The sequence below is a fragment of the Myotis daubentonii genome, chromosome 5, assembly GCF_963259705.1.
Source record: "Myotis daubentonii chromosome 5, mMyoDau2.1, whole genome shotgun sequence".
NCBI classification, from domain to species: Eukaryota; Metazoa; Chordata; class Mammalia; order Chiroptera; family Vespertilionidae; genus Myotis; species Myotis daubentonii.
The window spans coordinates 36,291,816-36,310,131 of record NC_081844.1 but is presented as its reverse complement, the minus strand read 5'-3'; the positions used below and the strand labels follow the sequence as shown (position 1 = coordinate 36,310,131).

The following is an 18,316-nucleotide window of genomic DNA, read 5'->3' as shown; positions in this document are numbered from 1 at the left end:
CACCCCCACACCCCTTTCCCCCCAAGAATTGTCAGTCCACTCCCTTTCCATGCCCTGGTTCTATTATATTCACCAGTTTACTCTGTTCATCAGGTTTTTTTATTCACTTGATTTTTAGATTCACTTGTTGATAGCTATGTATTTGCTGTTCATAATTTTTTTTTTAAAATGTATTTTATTGATTTTTCTTACAGAGAGGAAGGGAGAGGCATAGAGGGTTAGAAACATCATCAGCTGCCTCCTGCACACCTCCTACCAGGGATGTGCCCGCAACCCAGGTACATGCCCTTGACCGAAATCGAACCTGGGACCCTTCAGTCCGCAGGCCGACGCTCTATCCACTGAGCCAAACCAGTTAGGGCATGTTCATAATTTTTATCTTTACCTTTTTCTTCTTCCTCTTCTTAAAGAATACCTTTCAGTATCAACACTAATAAAAGAGAAAAATGGTAATTGGCATACGAGCTACCCTTTTCATTGGCTAATCAGGGCTATATGCAAATTAACTGCCAACTAAGATTGGCAGTTAACTGCCAACTAAGATTGGCAGTTAACTGCCAACAAGATGGCGGCTAATTTGCATATGTAGGCACAATGCAGGGAGGCGAAAGGGAAAGCAGGAAGAAGCCCCCTGCCACTGACAGTGATCGGAAACCCAGGGGGGAGTTAAGAGCTGGGGGGCAGGGCAAAGGCGGCCCTGGGGCCGTCTTTGCCCTGCCCCCCAGCCATGATGGGAGAATCAGGTGCCTTTGCCGCCCTGGCCAGTGATAGCAGGAAGTAGGGGTGGAGCCAGCGATGGGAGCTGGGCACGGTCGAAGCTGGCAGTCCCTGGAGCTAGGGGTCCCTTGCCTGGGCCTAAAGCAAAGCCCATGATCGCGGGGCCGCTGCAGCTGCGGGTCCCCGCTGCCCGGGCCGGATGCCTAGGCCAGAGGCGTTAGGCCTGGGCAGGGGCAGAGCCTGCAACCGCGGGGAGCTGGGGGTCCCCTGCCCAGGCTTGACACCTCTGCCGGAGGCCTCAGGCCTGGTCAAGGGGCCGATCCAGTGATTGGTGATCGGAGGGTGATGAGGGTCAACTCCTCTGGCCAAGGCATCAGGCCTGGGTGGGGGGCGGAGCAGGGGATTGGGGGGATATGATGGTCCCCTTGCCCAGGCCTGAAGCCTGGGTCAGAGGCGTCAGGCTTGGGCGGGGGGTGGAGCAAGCGATCAGAGGGAGATGGGGGTCCCCTGCCCAGGCATGATTCCCGGGCCAGAAGCCTCAGGCCTGGGCGGGGGCCAGAGCCAGTGATCGGGGGAAGATGGGGGTCCCCTGTCCAAGCCTGATACCTCTGGCTGAGGCATCAGGCCTGGGCAAGGGGATGATCAGGCGATCGGAGGGTTATGGGGTTCTACGCCTCTGGCCGAGGCATCAGGCCTGGGCAAGGGGCAGAGCCAGCAATCGGAGGGGTCTGGGGGTCCCCTGCCCAGGCCTGATGCCTGGGCCAGAGGCATCAAGCCTGGGCTGGGGGCAGAACCAGTGATGGGGGGAAATGAGGGTCCCCTGCCCAGGCCTGACGCCTCTGTCAGAGGCGTCAGGCCTGGGCAAGGGGCCGATCCTGCGATTGGAGGGTGATGGGGGTCAACGCCTGAGGGCTTCCAGGATGTGAGAGGGGGCAGGCTGGGCTGAGGGACACTCCCCCCCCCCCACACACACACCCAGTGCACGAATTTCATGCACCGGGCCCCTAGTTTCATATAATGCTGGTTTGGTGGTGATGAACTCCTTTAGCTTTTTCTTATCTGTGAAGCTCTTTATCTGACCTTCAATTCTGAATGATAGCTTTGCTGGATAAAGTAATCTTGGTTGTAGGTTCTTGGCATTCATCACTTTGAATATTTCTTGCCACTCTCTTCTGGCCTGCATAGTTTCTGTTGAGAAATCAGCTGACAGTCGTATGGGTGTTCCCTTGTAGGTAACTGAGTTTCTTTCTCTTGCTGCTTTTAAGATTCTCTCTTTGTCTTTTGCTCTTGGCATTTTAATTATGATGTGTCTTGGTGTGGTCCTGTTTGGATTCCTTTTGTTTGGGGTTCTCTGCACTTCCTGGACTTGTAAGTCTATTTCTTTCACCAGGTAGGGGAAGTTTTCTGTCATTATTTCTTCAAATAGGTTTTCAATATCTTGCCCTCTCTCTTCTTCTGGCACCCCTATAATTTGGATGTTGGTACACTTGAAGTTGTCCCAGAGGCTCCTTACACTATCTTCATAGTTTTGGATTCTTTTTTCTTTTTTCTTTTCTGGTTGGGTATTTTTTGTTTCTTTGTATTTCAAATCTTTGACTTGATTCTTGGGATCCTCTAGTCTTCTGTTGGATCCCTGTATATTATTCTTTATTTCAGTCAGTGTATGCTTAATTTCTAGTTGGTCTTTTTTCATATCCTCCAGGGTCTCACTAAATTTATTGGCGGTTTCCAGAAAATTCTTGAAAAACCTTATAATCGTGGTTTTGAACTCTATATCTAGCCATTTGCTTTCCTCCATTTCTGTCATTTGTGACCTGTTTCTTTGTCTCTGCATTTTTTATGCTTCCCTGTGTTGGTAGAGTGGCTGTGTATGCTAGGTGTCCTATAGGGCCCAGTGGCTCAACCTCCCCAATTACTTGAGGTTGACACTCTTGGTGCACCCCTTTGTGGGCTTTGTGCATAGTCTTGTTGTAGTCTTGTTGTAGTTAAGCCTTGATTGTTGTAGTTATCACTGGGAGGAATTGACCTCCAGGCCAATTGGCTGTGAGAATCAGCTGTGTCTGCAGTGGGAGAACGTCTGTGCTGAAGACACCCTTCTGGGGCAAGACTTGCTTCAGTGGGGCTTTGGTGCTCACTGAGCCTGCCCCCTGAGTGTGTCCCTTATGGATCTGAGGAGTTGTAATCTGGATGGTCCCATGACATACATGTTCTGATGGTCCCACTCTGACCACTGGGTACACTGGCTCTTGGATCTAAGGAGATGATAATTTAGCCTCTGCCTGAGGCTACCCAGCAGGAGCTATGAAGAGATCTGCAGATTCCCCTTCCTTTTTTGAGGTTTGGAGGTGCCCAAATGAGGCCTAGCTGTGAAGCAATGCAAGCCACTGTGGGGCCTTGGGCCTTCTCTTTAGAAGTTCTGGGTCTGTCTGGCCCAGCTGCAATTTGTTAGGTAATCTTCAGATTGCAAAGGGCCAGGGCATTCATATGCAAAAGCCTCTGCCGCATCCTGGGTGGGGCGGGTCTCAGGGAATCTACAGGGTGGAGCAAGCAGCTATGGCTAATCTTCAGCCCTGTCCTAAAGGGCCCCGAGTCTCAGTGTCCCGGTAATTGCTGCAAGCACCTCTGAGGGAAAGCCGCCCTCAAGTTCCGAGTTCTGCCTGCTGCCAGGCAGTCCAGTTTCTCCCCATATGAATCTCCCCAGAGACTTCCCAGAACTGGAGTTCAGAGCAGTCGGGAGCTTGTGACTCCCTCCCGATTCAAAAAGACAGCCGGGTCCTCAGGTGCCAGCCCCTTTCCATGCACGCTTGAGCCTCTGTACTTCTGCACTTTACTTCCACAGCTCCTCTGAGTCTCAGTGTGCTTTTCTCTTTCCTTCTAGTTGTAGAATTTCCGCTCAGCCAGCCTTCCTGTAGTTCTGGATGATGTCCGTTTTTGTCTTTTAGTTTTATTTTTGAAGTTGTTGTGGGAGGCAGCAATTTCTGGTGTTTACCTATGCTGCCATCTTGGTTTCTCTCAAGAGTTCTGTCTTTTTTACAACAGCGTAGTATTCCATTATGTAGATGTACCACAGTTTTTTAATCCACTCATTTGCTGATGGGCACTTTGGCTGTTTCCAAATCTTAGCTATGGTTAATTGTGCTGCTGTGGACATAGGGGTGCATATATCCTTTCTTTTTGGTGTTTCTGATTTTTTTGGATATAGTCCAAGAAGTGGGGTTACTGGGTCAAATGGTAGTTCCATTTTTAATTTTTTGAGGAAACTCCATACTGTTTCTACAGTGGCTGCACCAGTCTGCATTCCCACCAGCAGTGCATGAGGGTTTCTTTTTCTCCACATCCTTGTCAGCACTTGTTGTTTGTTGATTTCTTGATGATTGCCATTCTGACAGGTGTGAGATGGTACCTCGTTGTCATTTTGATTTGCATCTCTCCGATGATTAGTGACTTTGAGCATGTTTTTATGTCTGTTGGCCTTCTGTATGTCTTCTTTTGAAAAGTGTCTATTTAGGTTCTTTTGTCCATTTTTTGATTGGATTGTTTATCTTTCTTTTGTTAAGATGTATGAGTTCCCTATAAATTGTGGAGATTAAACCCTTATCGGATATATCATTGGCAAATATGTTCTCCCATGCTGTGGGCTTTCTTGTTGTTTTGTTGATGGTTTCTTTTGCTGTGCAGAAGCTTTTGATTTTGATGTAGTCCCATTGTTTATTTTCTTCTTAGTTTCCATTGTCCTAGGAGCTGTATCGGTAAAAATATTGTTACGACATACATCTGAAATTTTGCTGTTTTTAAATTTTTATTTTATTATTTTTTAAGTTGATTTTAGAGTGAGAGAGAGAGAAACATTGATTGGTTGCCTTCCACATCACCCTCTTGAACGGTGATCAAACCTGAAACCCTTTGGTTCACGGGGGGACACTCTAATCAACTGAATAACTGGGCCAGGGTAACAAAATATTTTTCTTTTTTTTTAGATTGTGTAGCTGTGAATGACCCAATGATGAGTAATGTTTGGTGCCACTTCCTTGATTTGTGCTAAAACGTCAGAATCGAACTGTGACCTCTTGATTCATAGGTCGATGCTCAACCACAGAGCCACGCTGGCCAGGCTGCTGTAGCTTATAAGAATAAGCCCACATATGCCCTGGCTGGTGTGACTCAGTTGGTTGGGTGTAGTCCCGTTCACTGAAGGGTTGCTGGTTCAATTCCTGGTCATGGCACATGTCTGGGTTTCTGGCTAGATCCTCAGTAGGGGTCATGCAGGAGGCAGCTGATCAATGATTCTCTCTCATCATTGATGTTTCTTTCTCTCCCTTTCTCATCCTCTCTGAAATCAATAAAAATATTTTTTTTTTTTCAAAAAAGAGAAACAACCACAGTATAATGCCAGCGAAGTACTTTGGGAACTTAACAAAAGCAAGGTACTGTAGGCTGGTTGATACTTTTATGGGAAGTATAAACCAAACTGGGCTTTTGAGAGCTGAGTAAGATTTGGGGGGATGGAGAAGAATGGGAACCCTATTTCAGTTTGTAGGATGGGTATAAACCTGGCTTTGGAGGAAGAGTCAGCCATGTTTAGTGGACCAAATCTAGAGGTTTTTGTTTGTTTGTTTTTCTGCAGGTGAGAGTTCACTAGAAGAGGGAAAGGAGGAGATAAAGAGGGCTTCCTTTTATTAGACCTTTAATGTTAAGTTAAAGACCTTGACCTTAGCCCGAGCTGGCTTGGCTCAGTGGATACAGTGTCGACCTGCAGATTGAAGGATCCCAGGTTCAATTCAGGTCAAGGGCTCATGCCTAGTAGGGGGCTTGCAGGAGGCAGCCAATCAGTGATTCTCTCCCATCATTGATGTTTCTATCCCTCTCTCCCTCCTCCTTCCTCTGAAATCAATAAAAATATATTTAAAAAAAGAAAAATAAACAACTTGACCTTTATCCTATATCTAAGCAAATGAGTTATTCAACAGGAGAGAGGCATGATGACACTAATTCCAGGAATACCATTTTTATAGCAGTATGTATGAGTTTCTATTTATTTCCTTCCCTCTCCAAATTCTTCACTTTATATCCTTCTACCCACCATTTCTTCTGTTTAACTCCATTGTCAAGGTAGACAGAATTGAAAAATCTTCTATGTATTGACAGGATATGAACATTTTTGTATGCTATGGCCAGTTACAGAAGAATTTAACATTGCTCTCATTTCTTATTACTGATATCTATAGTTACTTCTAGCATCCCCTTGGTTGACTGGCTTTTTTTTATCCACGAGATTGGACATACTTGTTTTAATTGTAATGTGTACTGCTACCATCTTCCTATTTTTGCCTGTAATCTATATATATAAAAGCCTAAATGACCAGTCAACTGGACAACTGGATGACCAACTGGTAACTATGATGCGCACTGACCACCAGGGGGCAAATGCTCAATGCAGGGGCTGCCCCCCCCAACCCCCCCATGGTTAGTTCGCTCCCATAGTGGGAGCGCTGCTCAGCTGACCGATGGGCACCAGATGGGCATGAGCTGGGCTCATGGCTGGAGAGCACAACTGCAGTGACGCGAGCCTCTCCCATCTCCGCAGTAGTGCTACTGAGCCACGGCGTCACCAGCAATGGTGGCAGGCACAGCGGGGCCTGGATGAGCGGGAGCGGCTCGGTGCCCAGCCCTGGGCTCAGACTCCTCCCTGGCCACCTGCCACTTCACACACTACTACATCCCCTGAGGGGTCCTGGATTGCGAGAGGGCACAGGCCAGGCTAAAGGACCCCACTGGTGCACAAATCCATGCACCAGGCCTCTAGTGTTATATAACAAGTTTAGAACTTTGAAAAACAGAAGATAATTATTGTACTTAGTACCATAAACATTTTAGGTGAATTAGCAAAAAAGTAGATATAAATAATAAAATTCACCAAGGGCAGGTTTTATTTTGGGGAACTGATTAATTCGTTTTTTTCTAGTAACCATATCTCTGTGGTCCTAGAAAATTAAAGGAGAAAACGTGATAATTGTTGTTTACATGTTTGACCTCTTCTCTCCACAGAACATTTGTAAATGGCTCTTCTGTGTCCAGTGCTATACAGCTACACCATGGGGACAGGATATTATGGGGAAACAACCACTTCTTCAGGTATGACATTATTCATGGGTCTTAAAGAGGATTATTGAAGACTATACTCTGAAATAAAAGAATATGTATTGAAAAGTGGACATAACTCCATAAACTTTATATATTTTAGTGTATAATATTTACTTATTTTCTATATGTGTATTTATATACTATATTCATGGTAGGGCAAAAGTAGGTTTACTGTTGTTCTTATGGAAAATAATATAATTAATAAGTAATATAATATAATTAATAAATATATAATTAATAAAGAATAAACTTTGGCGTACTCACAACTGTAAACCTACTTTTGCCCCTCCTGTATATATGTTTGCTTGTAGCCCAAGAAACATATGAACCATACACTCAGGAAAAATGGTTTACTTACACATTTTTTCCTTTTTATTTCTCAGTAGAAGATGATTATTTTGCCATCTGCTATAAAAATTAATTTTTTTCTGACATGCTTATCTTTGTTGTTTTCTTAAAAACTTATAAATAGGGATTGTAGTACTTTTAGCTTCAATTAGCAGCAAACTTGACTGTAGTGACTTAAATAGTTTATTTCTTTGACAAAACAAGAAGCCCAAAGGAAAATGGCTGTTGGCATTGGCTAAGCCCCTCAAAATTGTCATGGCAGAAGTCTTGTCATTGTCCTGACATTTCTCATGGTCTAAAGATGGCCACACCATTCCAGAAGTCTTCTCCAAGTGCCCAGCAACCTTCCACTTAGGTCTCATTTGCTGGAATTTGCTTCTTGGCTGAGAGGGAGGCTGGCTGTGCACACATTGTTTCTCATACAAAATTGGTGTTGTGTTGGCAAGGAAAAGCAGCTGGATGTTGTATAAAATTAAAACCCAGTCTGTTTCTCTTCCTGTAATTGGTCACTGTGCTTCAGATACCAAACTGACTTTTCTTATAATTCATGAAGATCCTTTGCTTGTAGGCCAGATGATATTTTGATTATTGAAGAAAGGGTAGAGGGGTACAAAATGTGTGGAAATATTTTTTTCTTATCAAACTAAATCAAGTATAAATTTCTTGGCTTAGTATTCAAAGCCTTCATACTTTGGTTAAGTTGATCTTTTCAGAGTTATTCCTCACAACTAATACTATACAAATTTTGTGTATCCCTATGTTGTTTCATTCATAACTTCTCCTAGCTTATAATAGTTATGTGGCATTGTATCATACTCTCTGTTGTAATTATTTGCATGTACATGTGTGTTTTCTTTCTACTACTCGAATATAAACTGAGTATAGTAATTACCTTATATTTACATGGTATCCCCTTGGCCTCTAACAAATGCCAGTATTTAATGAATGAAATGAATGTGTATATCTTTATTTTAAAAGTGACCTTTTTTTCCCTAGATTGAATTTGCCTAAAAGGAAAAAGAAAGTAGATCGAGAGGACGAGGAACAAGATACCTCCATGAAGAATGATACCAGTTCTGAGCAGCTGGATGTAGACGGAGATTCCTCCAGCGAGGTATCCAGTGAAATCAACTTCAACTATGAATATGCACAGATGGAGGTTACCATGAAGGCTCTGGCTAATAATGGTGAGCAGTTCTGATGTGCATTTTAGAATCTATTTTTAGATTGAATTAATTTTTTTATTTAAGTAGAGTTGGTATATGATTTTATATTGGTTATATTAGTTTCAGGTGTACAATATGGTGATTCAACATTTTTACACTTTGAACATCCCCTAATTCTAGTCACCACGTAAACTTATCACAATATTATTGACTATATTCCCCTTCCTGTTTTCACACCCCCTTTTCTGGTAACTATCTCTTTGGTCTCAGTTTCTTTTAAAGTTGGTGGAGAGTTAAAAATGTTTATAACTGAGATGCTTTAAATGTTAACAACAAAAAGAAATTCTTAGTTATTCTCTTTATGCTATCCTTTTCATGTCTTAATTTAATTTATTACATTTATAAAAACTTGATTCTTTCTGCCTTGATCTACAAAGCACTGCAAACTATCTTCTCATTGATAGAATTTTTCAGGTTTGAAGCTTGATTATCACTGGCTCATTATTGTAGTGGATTTCTGGAGCATTAAACGGTCTCTTAGGTTACGTGTGGAACTAGTAGACCTGCTTCTTCTGTATGGAAGGTAGTTTGGCATAGATCTGACAGAACAGAAGATAAGTAATTGAAAGCAAGGAAAGCTAAGTTTATTCCAAACTCTCTTTAAAAATCTTATTATTATTAGGATGACAAACAACAATCCTATATAATAAAAGCCTAATATGGAAATTGTGCCCTTGGGCGGTCATTCGACCGGGAATTCCACTGGGAGACCAGGAGTTCGATGTGTGCTGACCACCAAGGGGCGGCACGGAACATGGTGGGCGTTGGCAATGTGCTGAGATCTCTTGCCGGCTACCTGGGGGCAGGGGCGATAGGGACGGAGGTGCGGTGAGAATGTGGGGTGTCCACCAAGCTCACTCTCACTCCCCCTGCTATCCTCCCCCTGGGATGCCAGGGCTCACGCACGGAGGAAGCCCCTATGCTCAGGAGCTGGGTGCCCACGAGGAGCTTGCCCTGCCCCCGTGCGGCCTCTTCCTGGTGAGCTGGGCCACAGCTGGCCGGACTGCAAGGGGTGGTCAGGCTCCCTGTGGGTTCGTGCAGGATCTGGTCTGCTAGGCCGGCCGGGACAGAGCATGCTGCCCTCCCAGCTTCCTTGCAGCACCATTGGGTGGCACAGAGGCCCACGCTGCACCCCGGGTTGTGGCGTCTGGCTGCGCTCACCACATCTTTGCATGGCAACTTGGGCGCCATGACTGAGGTGGAAGGGGGCATGCAGGAGCCTGGGGGCTCAGGTGCTGCCCAGGGCCCAGAGGTCAGCTGGGACCTGCCCTTTCACGATCGCAAGGCCTAGGGACTGCACCCGTGCACGAATTTCGTGCACTGGCCCTTTAGTATAGAATAATACTTGAAATAGATTGTGTTGTATAGTTTACCTTTTATTCATTATTTACCTTTTTAAAAATCATGTCTAGATCCAATGCAGTCAATATTGAACAGCGTAGAACAACAGCACGAAGAAGAAAAACGATCCGCATTAGAGCGCCAGAGACTTATGTATGAGCATGAATTGGAGCAGCTACGAAGAAGGCTGTCTCCGGAGAAACAAAACTGTCGCAGCTCGGACAGGTTTTCTTTCCAGTCCCCCAGCGCTCAGCAGCGATTGAGACAGTGGGCCGAAGAGAGGTAGGTGGTGCCTTGGGCCTTTATTATATGCATAACATATGCTTATCACCTTTAACCCACCTAGGTTAAGATACAAAGTGGAAACATATAGAAAATACTTTAGAAAGAATCATATTAAAAGAGAGTGGCACAGCTAAGTACCACTTGGCATTATCTTTTTTTTTTTCTTTTCTTTTTTTTAAAAAAGGAAATTGTCCATTTATATTGACTTATTTAAAGCTGCCCATGTTTGGTGCTGCCCTGTTTTTAGTTTGTATGACTTTTGGATGTGGATAAACAAGTATTTGTGTTTAGAAGTTACACTCTATTATTGTATTATGCTTTAGGTTCTGGAGCTTGGGTAGATGCTTTTTTAAAAAAGGAAAAAAAAAAGAAAGGTGGTTATCTGGACTGATTAGCTCAGGTAGGTAAAGCATGGTGCTAATGAGACTCAGATTGCAAGTTTGATCTCTATGCTGGCTAATTGGCATTGCACTAAAATGTCTTATTCGTGGTTACAGACAGTACTTAACTAACCTCTTGCTATTCAGAGTTTGGTCTGCAGACATGCAGCATCTCTGTCACCTAGAGATTGATAGAAATAGGACATTTTAGGCCCCTCCCCAGACCTACTGAGTCAACATCTTCAGTTTATCAAGATCCTCAGTTGATTCGTATACAGTCAAGTTTTGGAAGTATTCTAGGGCCTGTGTGTTACGCCAGCGAGAGCCAATGCTTATAACATAGCCCAGATACAAGCGCATGCATGGGTCGGTGTCAGTGATGTATTCCCTGTGTGCGAAAGACAGTTGTAAAGCTTGGTTGGCAGTTTGGCATTAACATGTCATGTACTGTATAATATTCTCATGTGCTGCTTGATGGTTATCTCTCCCTCCCCCTATTTTTTTTTTTTTTTTTAAAGAGAAGCAACACTGAATAACAGCCTGATGAGGCTAAGGGAACAAATTGTTAAAGCCAATCTGTTGGTGAGAGAAGCTAATTACATTGCAGAAGAACTGGATAAAAGAACAGAATATAAAGTAACCCTACAGATTCTAGCCTCCAGCCTCGATGCCAACAGGAAGGTGAGGTGGCCATTAATGGAAAAATAGATATTGTTGAATAAAGCTGCTTTATATTTCACTAGTGTTTATTTAAACACCAGTGAGTTTGGCCTCATCCCTATCTATACCCCCACAATCCAGATCTTTTTACACTTGTCCTCCTCTGTTTTTTGTTTTAGTTTTTACTGATTTCAGAGAGATGAAGGGAGAGGGAGAGAATCATTGATTGCTGCCTCCTGCATGCATCAAACTGGTATCCTCCTGGTTCATGGGTCAGCACTGAACCACTGAGCTACACTGGCAGGGCGAGAATTATCTTTTAATATTCTATGTGTAGTTTTACTCACTTAGAACTTTATTTTGCTTGTTGGTATTTGTAGGACAAACCATGGGTGCAGTTGGAATTCACAGATGAAAAATATTAGAGGAAAGGCAATCATGATGAAAGGTACAGGGCTCAGTTTCTTCTAGAAGACTAAGAAGAGCAAAGTTGTTTGTGTCGAAACTGGGGCTATTTTTTTCCCCATTAAGCATGACTGCAGCCCTTTTCTGTGTATCCTTGCCTGGGCTCTGTTGAAAGGAGCAACCGCCTAGGGCACAGGTCCACACCTAGAAGTGACTCTCTCCTGGACACCTGATAGAGTGTGTTTATGCCTTTTTATTTTTTTACTGGTGGAGATGATGCACATTGCTGGGGGTGAACAGCCATCTATATATATCAAAGCCTAAGCGACCAAATGACTGACTGACTGGTTGATCGGTCGCTATGACGTGCACTGACCAAGAGGGGCAGATGCTCAACGCACAGGATTAGGCTTCCTCCTGTCTGGATCAGGCCTCTGGGGATTGGGCCTGCGGGCATCGGCCCTGCAGGGATCGGGCTCCCTCCTCTCTGGATTGGGCCTGCAGGGATCAGGCCCAAACCAGCTATCCAACATCCCCTGAGGGGTCCCAGATTGTGAGAGGACACAGGCCAGGCTGAGGGACCCCATCAGTGCACGAATCTGTGCACTGGGCCTCTAGTTATTTATAAACAGCTACTAATCCCCTCTATTATTGATTTAATTAATTAGCATTTTCAGAATAGAAAGAGGAGTTAAACAAGGAAGTATTTCTTAAGGAGATAGTCTCCTTAACTCAGGCTGGGTCTTGCATGTTTTTATCCAACAAACCTTTTTTTTTGTACTTGAAAATTATTATTTCACTTAATGTCCTGTCCATGCTGTGATGCTGTTTTTTTTCTGGTCCTTACTCCTGGCTTTGTACCCACCTATGTCTGGAAATTTTTGGTAAGGGACAGAGATTTCTTCTTTTTCTTTTTCCAGTCCCTGTTGTAGTTATTTGCAGCAGGACCATGTCATGATGCATATTGCTCATTGCCATTTAGTCCCAGTTCTGGTATTGTCCCCCTGAAAAGCTACTCCCCACAAATCACCAGTGAGACTTTTGTATTTCTTCCCTACCCAGCTGGATATGAGGTGAAAGGGCCTTTACTGTAGGTGAGAGAATGGTGATTTTTGACCTTCAGAATTCTAAATTCTTTGTTTCATTATGTAACTTCTCTTGTTTTTATTATTTTTATTTTTGAAATGATTATAGGCAAGATGTTATGCACCATTGGTGTATTTCATAATTCTCCAAAGTTCTAAGTAGACATGACAAGCAGTTGATAAATTTATCCAATAAATCTAAATTTGATTAGATAATTGATATTAGATAAATTGTTATCTCTGTTGTGTCCCGCTGGGAGAGCTGAACAAGGGCATTTTGTTTTTACTTTGTTGTTTTAAAAAGTTTAAATATTTTTCCACATTAAAAACATTGTTTTTATAAGCTAGAAAAAATTTTGATGAAATGCTTTCTTTTTTTGAGGTGAAATTCACATTACAAAATTAACCACTTTAAAGTGAACGATTCTGTGGCATTTAGTACATTCACAATGCTGTGCAGCTAGCATCTCTGTCTTGTTCTATACTGTTTTAATTTTAAATTTAAATTATGTATATTTAGAAATTGGTATAATTTATTGCCTTCAAATGGGTAAATAGGTACTCTTATAAACATTTTGTGTTGTATGACATTAAGATGCTACCCATTCAGAAAAATTTAAACTTTTGGAAAGTGAAAGATACTTTCTTAACTACCCGTCCCAGGAAACCTTCCCCTGTCATTCAATATTTATGACTCTCTTTCTACCCACTGATATTCTGTGGTCATATGATGGCCCAAATAAAACATTTTTTACTTCCCATTACACATGGTCTTGTATTTTGTGTTTTAAATTTACATTTATATCTGACTGCAATATTTTAGTTTTGGTTGCACTTGGATATACAGGCACTATATTATGCTTTGAGATTTCTGGGAAGCTTTGCAATGAATAGAATAACGAATGAGAGCTGTTTCAGTTTTGGTTGATGACACTTGACTGATAGGTATAGAATATTTAGGGTGGACTTCCATGATAGATATCTTTGTATTTCACTTAGTCACTCTCCCTGTCTTTGCAGCGAGGCTCTCTTCTTAGTGAACCTGCAATCCAGGTAAGAAGAAAAGGAAAAGGAAAGCAGACTTGGTCCTTGGAAAAATTGGACAACAGGTTGTTGGATATGAGAGACCTTTATCAGGAGTGGAAGGAGTGTGAAGAAGATACACCAGTAAGTTATTTGAGAAAACTTACTTAGCTCGTACTTATAGAAGGAACCAAGCATTTCGGAATGAGCCTATCCATTTTAGGGGAAAATTGTTCATTTTTCCAAAATAGTAAGCCTATTTCTAGGATATTTATTTTAATCCTCTAAGTTGTTTAGCTAACCAAAAATGTTAATAACCCATTGTTCCGGCATCTTCTTTTGTTCTCTTCCTCATTTTGTATCCTCTGGATTTCTGATAGAATTTTCTATAGTCCAAACTCATTTCTGCAGGTGTTAACATGTTTCTGTCTCCCAGACTGCACTGTGAATTTATTTAGGACAGAGACCATGCTCTTCTCATTTCTCAACACTTTAACCCTGTAGGTAATATACCTACAATATTTGTTTTGTTAATTGAACATCAGTGATATCTTAACATTTATACTATTAGGAACATATTTTGAAGGTGTCTTGACCTTAAGTAGGTGCCATAGGTATGGACTCTGGTACCCTCCCCTCAAGTTGCCGGTTTTCCTCATTTAGGCCAGCTCTATCTATACTGTACATATTTAAAATAGAAAGATCTATTATGCATATTTTTACATATTTTCAATACTCCTGTGTTCGCATAGAGTTGTTTTAATTCCTTAGCTTCTTGTTTTTCAAAAGTTTTCAGTTTTCCAAATTGTCATCAATAAAAATGAATTTTTACTTTATATGACACTAGAGGCCTAATGCATGAAATTCATGCAAGAGTAGGCCTTCCTTCCCCTGGCTTCCAGCACCGCTTCCCTCCGGCACCTGGGCCCTGGGCTTCCCTCTCTCCAGCTGCCGGCAGGCAACTGGGACCCGGGTTTCCCTGCAGCCACCGGCAGGCACCCGGGACCAGGCTTCCCTCCTAGCCCTGGCTTTGTCTGGAAGGTCGTCTGGTCTAATTAGCATATTATGCTTTTATTATTGTAGATGTTTTTCCTAAAATATATTTTTATTTTCTTGTGTATTCCTTTCCTATTTCACCATAGAAATAAAACAACATTAATAGTAAATACAAAAGGACCCATCACACCACTCTCCTATAAGGGGTCACCTCTCATTAGTAGCAACATATCTCATATTTTTGTAGGAACAAGTGGAATAGATATGAATGAAAAATGAAGAGTTCTCTAATACATTTTACTTCTTTTTCTAGTCAGTGTATGTCTTCTATGTTTTCATGGCACGATTACCAGGTAAAGGAGAAGGAATGATAAAAGTAATGACATAGTCACGGGGATGTAAAGTACAGCACAGGGAATATAGTTAATACTGAAATAACTATGTATGGTGGCAGATGGGTACTAGACTAATTGGAGTGATCACTTCATAAGGTATATAATCGCTGTGCTATATACCCAAAACTAATATAGTATGTCAACTGTAATTAAAAAATAAATTTTTTAAATTTAAAAAAAGAAATAAAAGTAATGGCATTATGGGGATTCCTCTCTCATGGGTGAAGAATGCTGACCATTTATTCTAAAATAAGAATGGGGAGGGGAGAGAGAGAGTGAGCACAATACAGTGCTATACTTCAGCTGAGTTTAATGACTTTATTAGAGTGCATCAAAAGTGATGGGTTGAATTCATTTTATTTTAGTCCATTTTCTTAATTTGTATGTTCTGAATCTTTTTGAAGGTAATACGGTCTTACTTCAAGCGTGCCGATCCATTCTATGATGAGCAGGAAAATCATAGTCTCATTGGGGTGGCAAATGTCTTCCTCGAGTCCCTCTTCTATGATGTGAAGTTACAATATGCTGTTCCAATTGTCAACCAGAAAGGAGAGGTTAGTGTCCTATGCATGCCTTTATCCTTCAGAGAATGGTTCACTTAACAGTAGAGTATTGATAATATATAGTTACCATTTTTCATCAATAATAACAAGCAATAGTTAATATGTGTTATTAACACCTGTGTTTTATACTGCCTTATGGTGATTATTCCAAGTGCTTTGGGGGAAAGGAACTGTTAGAACCTAGGCTTCTAAATTCTCATATACCAGTAACCTAACCACTTGACTCTAAAGCAGAAGAAAGAACAAACTCTGGAAAAAGGACCTGCTTTTCCCTCATTGTTGCAGGTGGCAGGTCGGCTGCATGTCGAGGTGATGCGGATCAGTGGCGACATTGCGGAAAGGATTGCCGGAGGAGATGACGCTGCAGATACCTCCTTTGATAAGGAGACCCATGAGAACAAACTCACATGCATGGTAAGTCCCAGTTACATTTACAAGTAGGAGAAGTGTGATGGATTTTGAGGATTTTAGGTAGATGATAAATATTATGTTCTTTTTCAAATTTTGAAAATAGCTGTCTCAAAATAAATCTTTAGTATTTAGTATTTTATCATATACTAGAGGCCTGGTGTATGAAATTCGTGCGTGAGTAGGGTCCCTAGGCCTGGCAAGCAATCAGGCTGATTGGGGCCTTCTGGCTGCTGGCTGAGTCCTTTCTTCCCTGGCTGCCAGCTGCCGACCAGGGCCTTCCTTCATTCTGTGCTGTTCCCTGGTGGTCAGTGCATGTCATAGAGAGCAATCGGACTCCCGGTCTCCCAGTCGAACTCCTGAGGGAACAATTTGCATATTAGTCATACACACACACACACACACACACACACACACACACACACACACATATACTAGGAGCCCAGTGCATGAATTTGTGCACCTTGAAAGGACCTGTGGGCCACGAGGCTGCAGTAGGCACAGGAGTAGATCTCAGCCCATCCTCCATGCCCCTGCCTGGCCCCCAGTCCCCTGTCTGCTGGCAGCCCTGCTCCCGCCGCCGCTGCCCCCACACACTGACGGCACCATTCCCCTCGCACCCACCGATGGTGCAGAGTGATTGGGGCTGATGCCAGCAGCAGATACGAGCGGGGCTGGCACCGTCAGTGAGTGGGAGTGGCAGCTTCTGCCCCAATTGCCCCTTGGGAGCAGGGGTAGGTGGAGAAGCCCTCAGGGGCTATCAGGGCCGGCAGCTGCCACTTGCACCTGCTGCTAGTGCCGAGTGATTGGGACCGGCGCCGGGCACTGGCAGCAGGTGCAAGCGGCGGCTTCGGCGCTAGCTGTGGGTGTGAGCGGGGCTGGTACCAGCAGCAGATGCGAGCACTAGGTGGGACCGCAGTGTGTGGGAACAAAGAATGTTCAGTAACCACCAGAAGCTCGCCCGGATAACAGTGACCGGCGCCCCACCTTGGTCTGGTGCCTTGCCTTAGTCTGGCGCCCTTGCTCACCTGCTCCACCATCCTGCCGCGGCCAACACCCACCATGTTCTGCACACACCCGCTGGTGGTCAGCATATGTCATAGCGACTGGTTGTTTGGTTATTCAGTTGTTCTGGTTGTTCCACCATTTGGTCTATTTGCATATTAGCCTTTTATTATATAGGATAGCTGTTGATGTCCTGGTTAGCCAGGTACTTACACTACCTTCTGCTGTGAAGCTTTGGAGAGGTTACCTCTTTCCTCTGGGCCATTTCACTCCACATTTATATGGATTTGTGTTTATTGGAAATTTTTTATAGAGAAGCTCAGTTTTTTCACACAACTCAGGCCTCTTGATTCCTGCTGATGATAGAACTGTATTCCAGCCACAGTCCTGTTTCTATGCTCCTGCCATAAGTCACTCTTCACCCTTGTTTTCTATGATTTTTTTCTTCCTCTTCCCCCACGTGCCTTTGCCTATGCTATTGTCATGCCCTAATTGCAAGGCCTTTTCTTCCTGCTCTTCCCATGCATGCCATTCATGGGCTACGTGTTGAGTGTTATCTGTCAGACATTGTGCCAGGCACTGCAAATATAAAGATGAATAAGACAGGATTCCAACTCTCGAGGAGCACTCTGTGTGGTTCGTGCATATGTATAAGGGAGGCACAAAAGTGAACAGAAGACTCCAATGTTGTGTAACCCTGGTGCTCTGAGAGAGGTAGGCCAGACATTCTGGGACACAGAGGAAAGGTAATTGATTCTGATAGTAAGGTCTGAGGAAAATTTCTGGAAAAATGAGATTCCAAGTGAACTTGAAGGAGAGTGTGTTATGTACAACTCTTACTCCAGAGGGAGCTATGGCATTTTCATGGGAAATTGCTCGGTAGATTTTAGGTAGGTTATCACATTCCTGTCATCACAGTCAGCAGAGGTAGTGCCACCTCTGTCACTCATGACAGTGGGGAAAAAAAATCCCCTCATACATTTCCAGATCCACTCCAGTGGGCCATCCTGCCATTGCTTAAGAATCACAGAGAAACCAGTTAAAAAGGTTTTTGAGGAAGAGAAATTAGCAAGGGGAATTGAAACAGTGTACAAGACCATTCATACATGAAGTAGAAGAAGCCTGACCTGAACTCTTATTTCATAATCCATCCTATGTCCAGTCCTGGGTCTCAGCACATGTTTCTAGGATGGAAGTTGACATTGAAAGTAGGCATTAGCTGCAAGGCACGGGAAAGCTAAGGCTGTTAAAGTTGGGCTACTTTCTGTATGTCTTTGCATATATTAAGAAGGCCTCATATGTTTTAAGTCTATTGCTTCAGGATTAGCAGGGGATTCT

The 18,316-nt window shown here is 43.2% G+C and overlaps 1 protein-coding gene across 3 annotated transcripts in view; it reads left to right on the top strand.

The window, feature by feature from the left end:
* The window catches only part of KIF13B (kinesin family member 13B), a 217,554-nt gene that overhangs the window by 123,633 nt on the left and 75,605 nt on the right, over nucleotides 1-18,316 (top strand). For all 3 annotated transcript variants that reach the window (XM_059697578.1, XM_059697576.1, XM_059697577.1), the window contains exons 15-21: nucleotides 6,763-6,849; nucleotides 8,203-8,393; nucleotides 9,845-10,055; nucleotides 10,957-11,119; nucleotides 13,609-13,755; nucleotides 15,407-15,556; nucleotides 15,851-15,979. In XM_059697578.1, coding sequence (XP_059553561.1) covers nucleotides 6,763-6,849; nucleotides 8,203-8,393; nucleotides 9,845-10,055; nucleotides 10,957-11,119; nucleotides 13,609-13,755; nucleotides 15,407-15,556; nucleotides 15,851-15,979 — 1,078 coding nt within the window. The remainder of the gene's footprint in view (nucleotides 1-6,762; nucleotides 6,850-8,202; nucleotides 8,394-9,844; nucleotides 10,056-10,956; nucleotides 11,120-13,608; nucleotides 13,756-15,406; nucleotides 15,557-15,850; nucleotides 15,980-18,316) is intronic.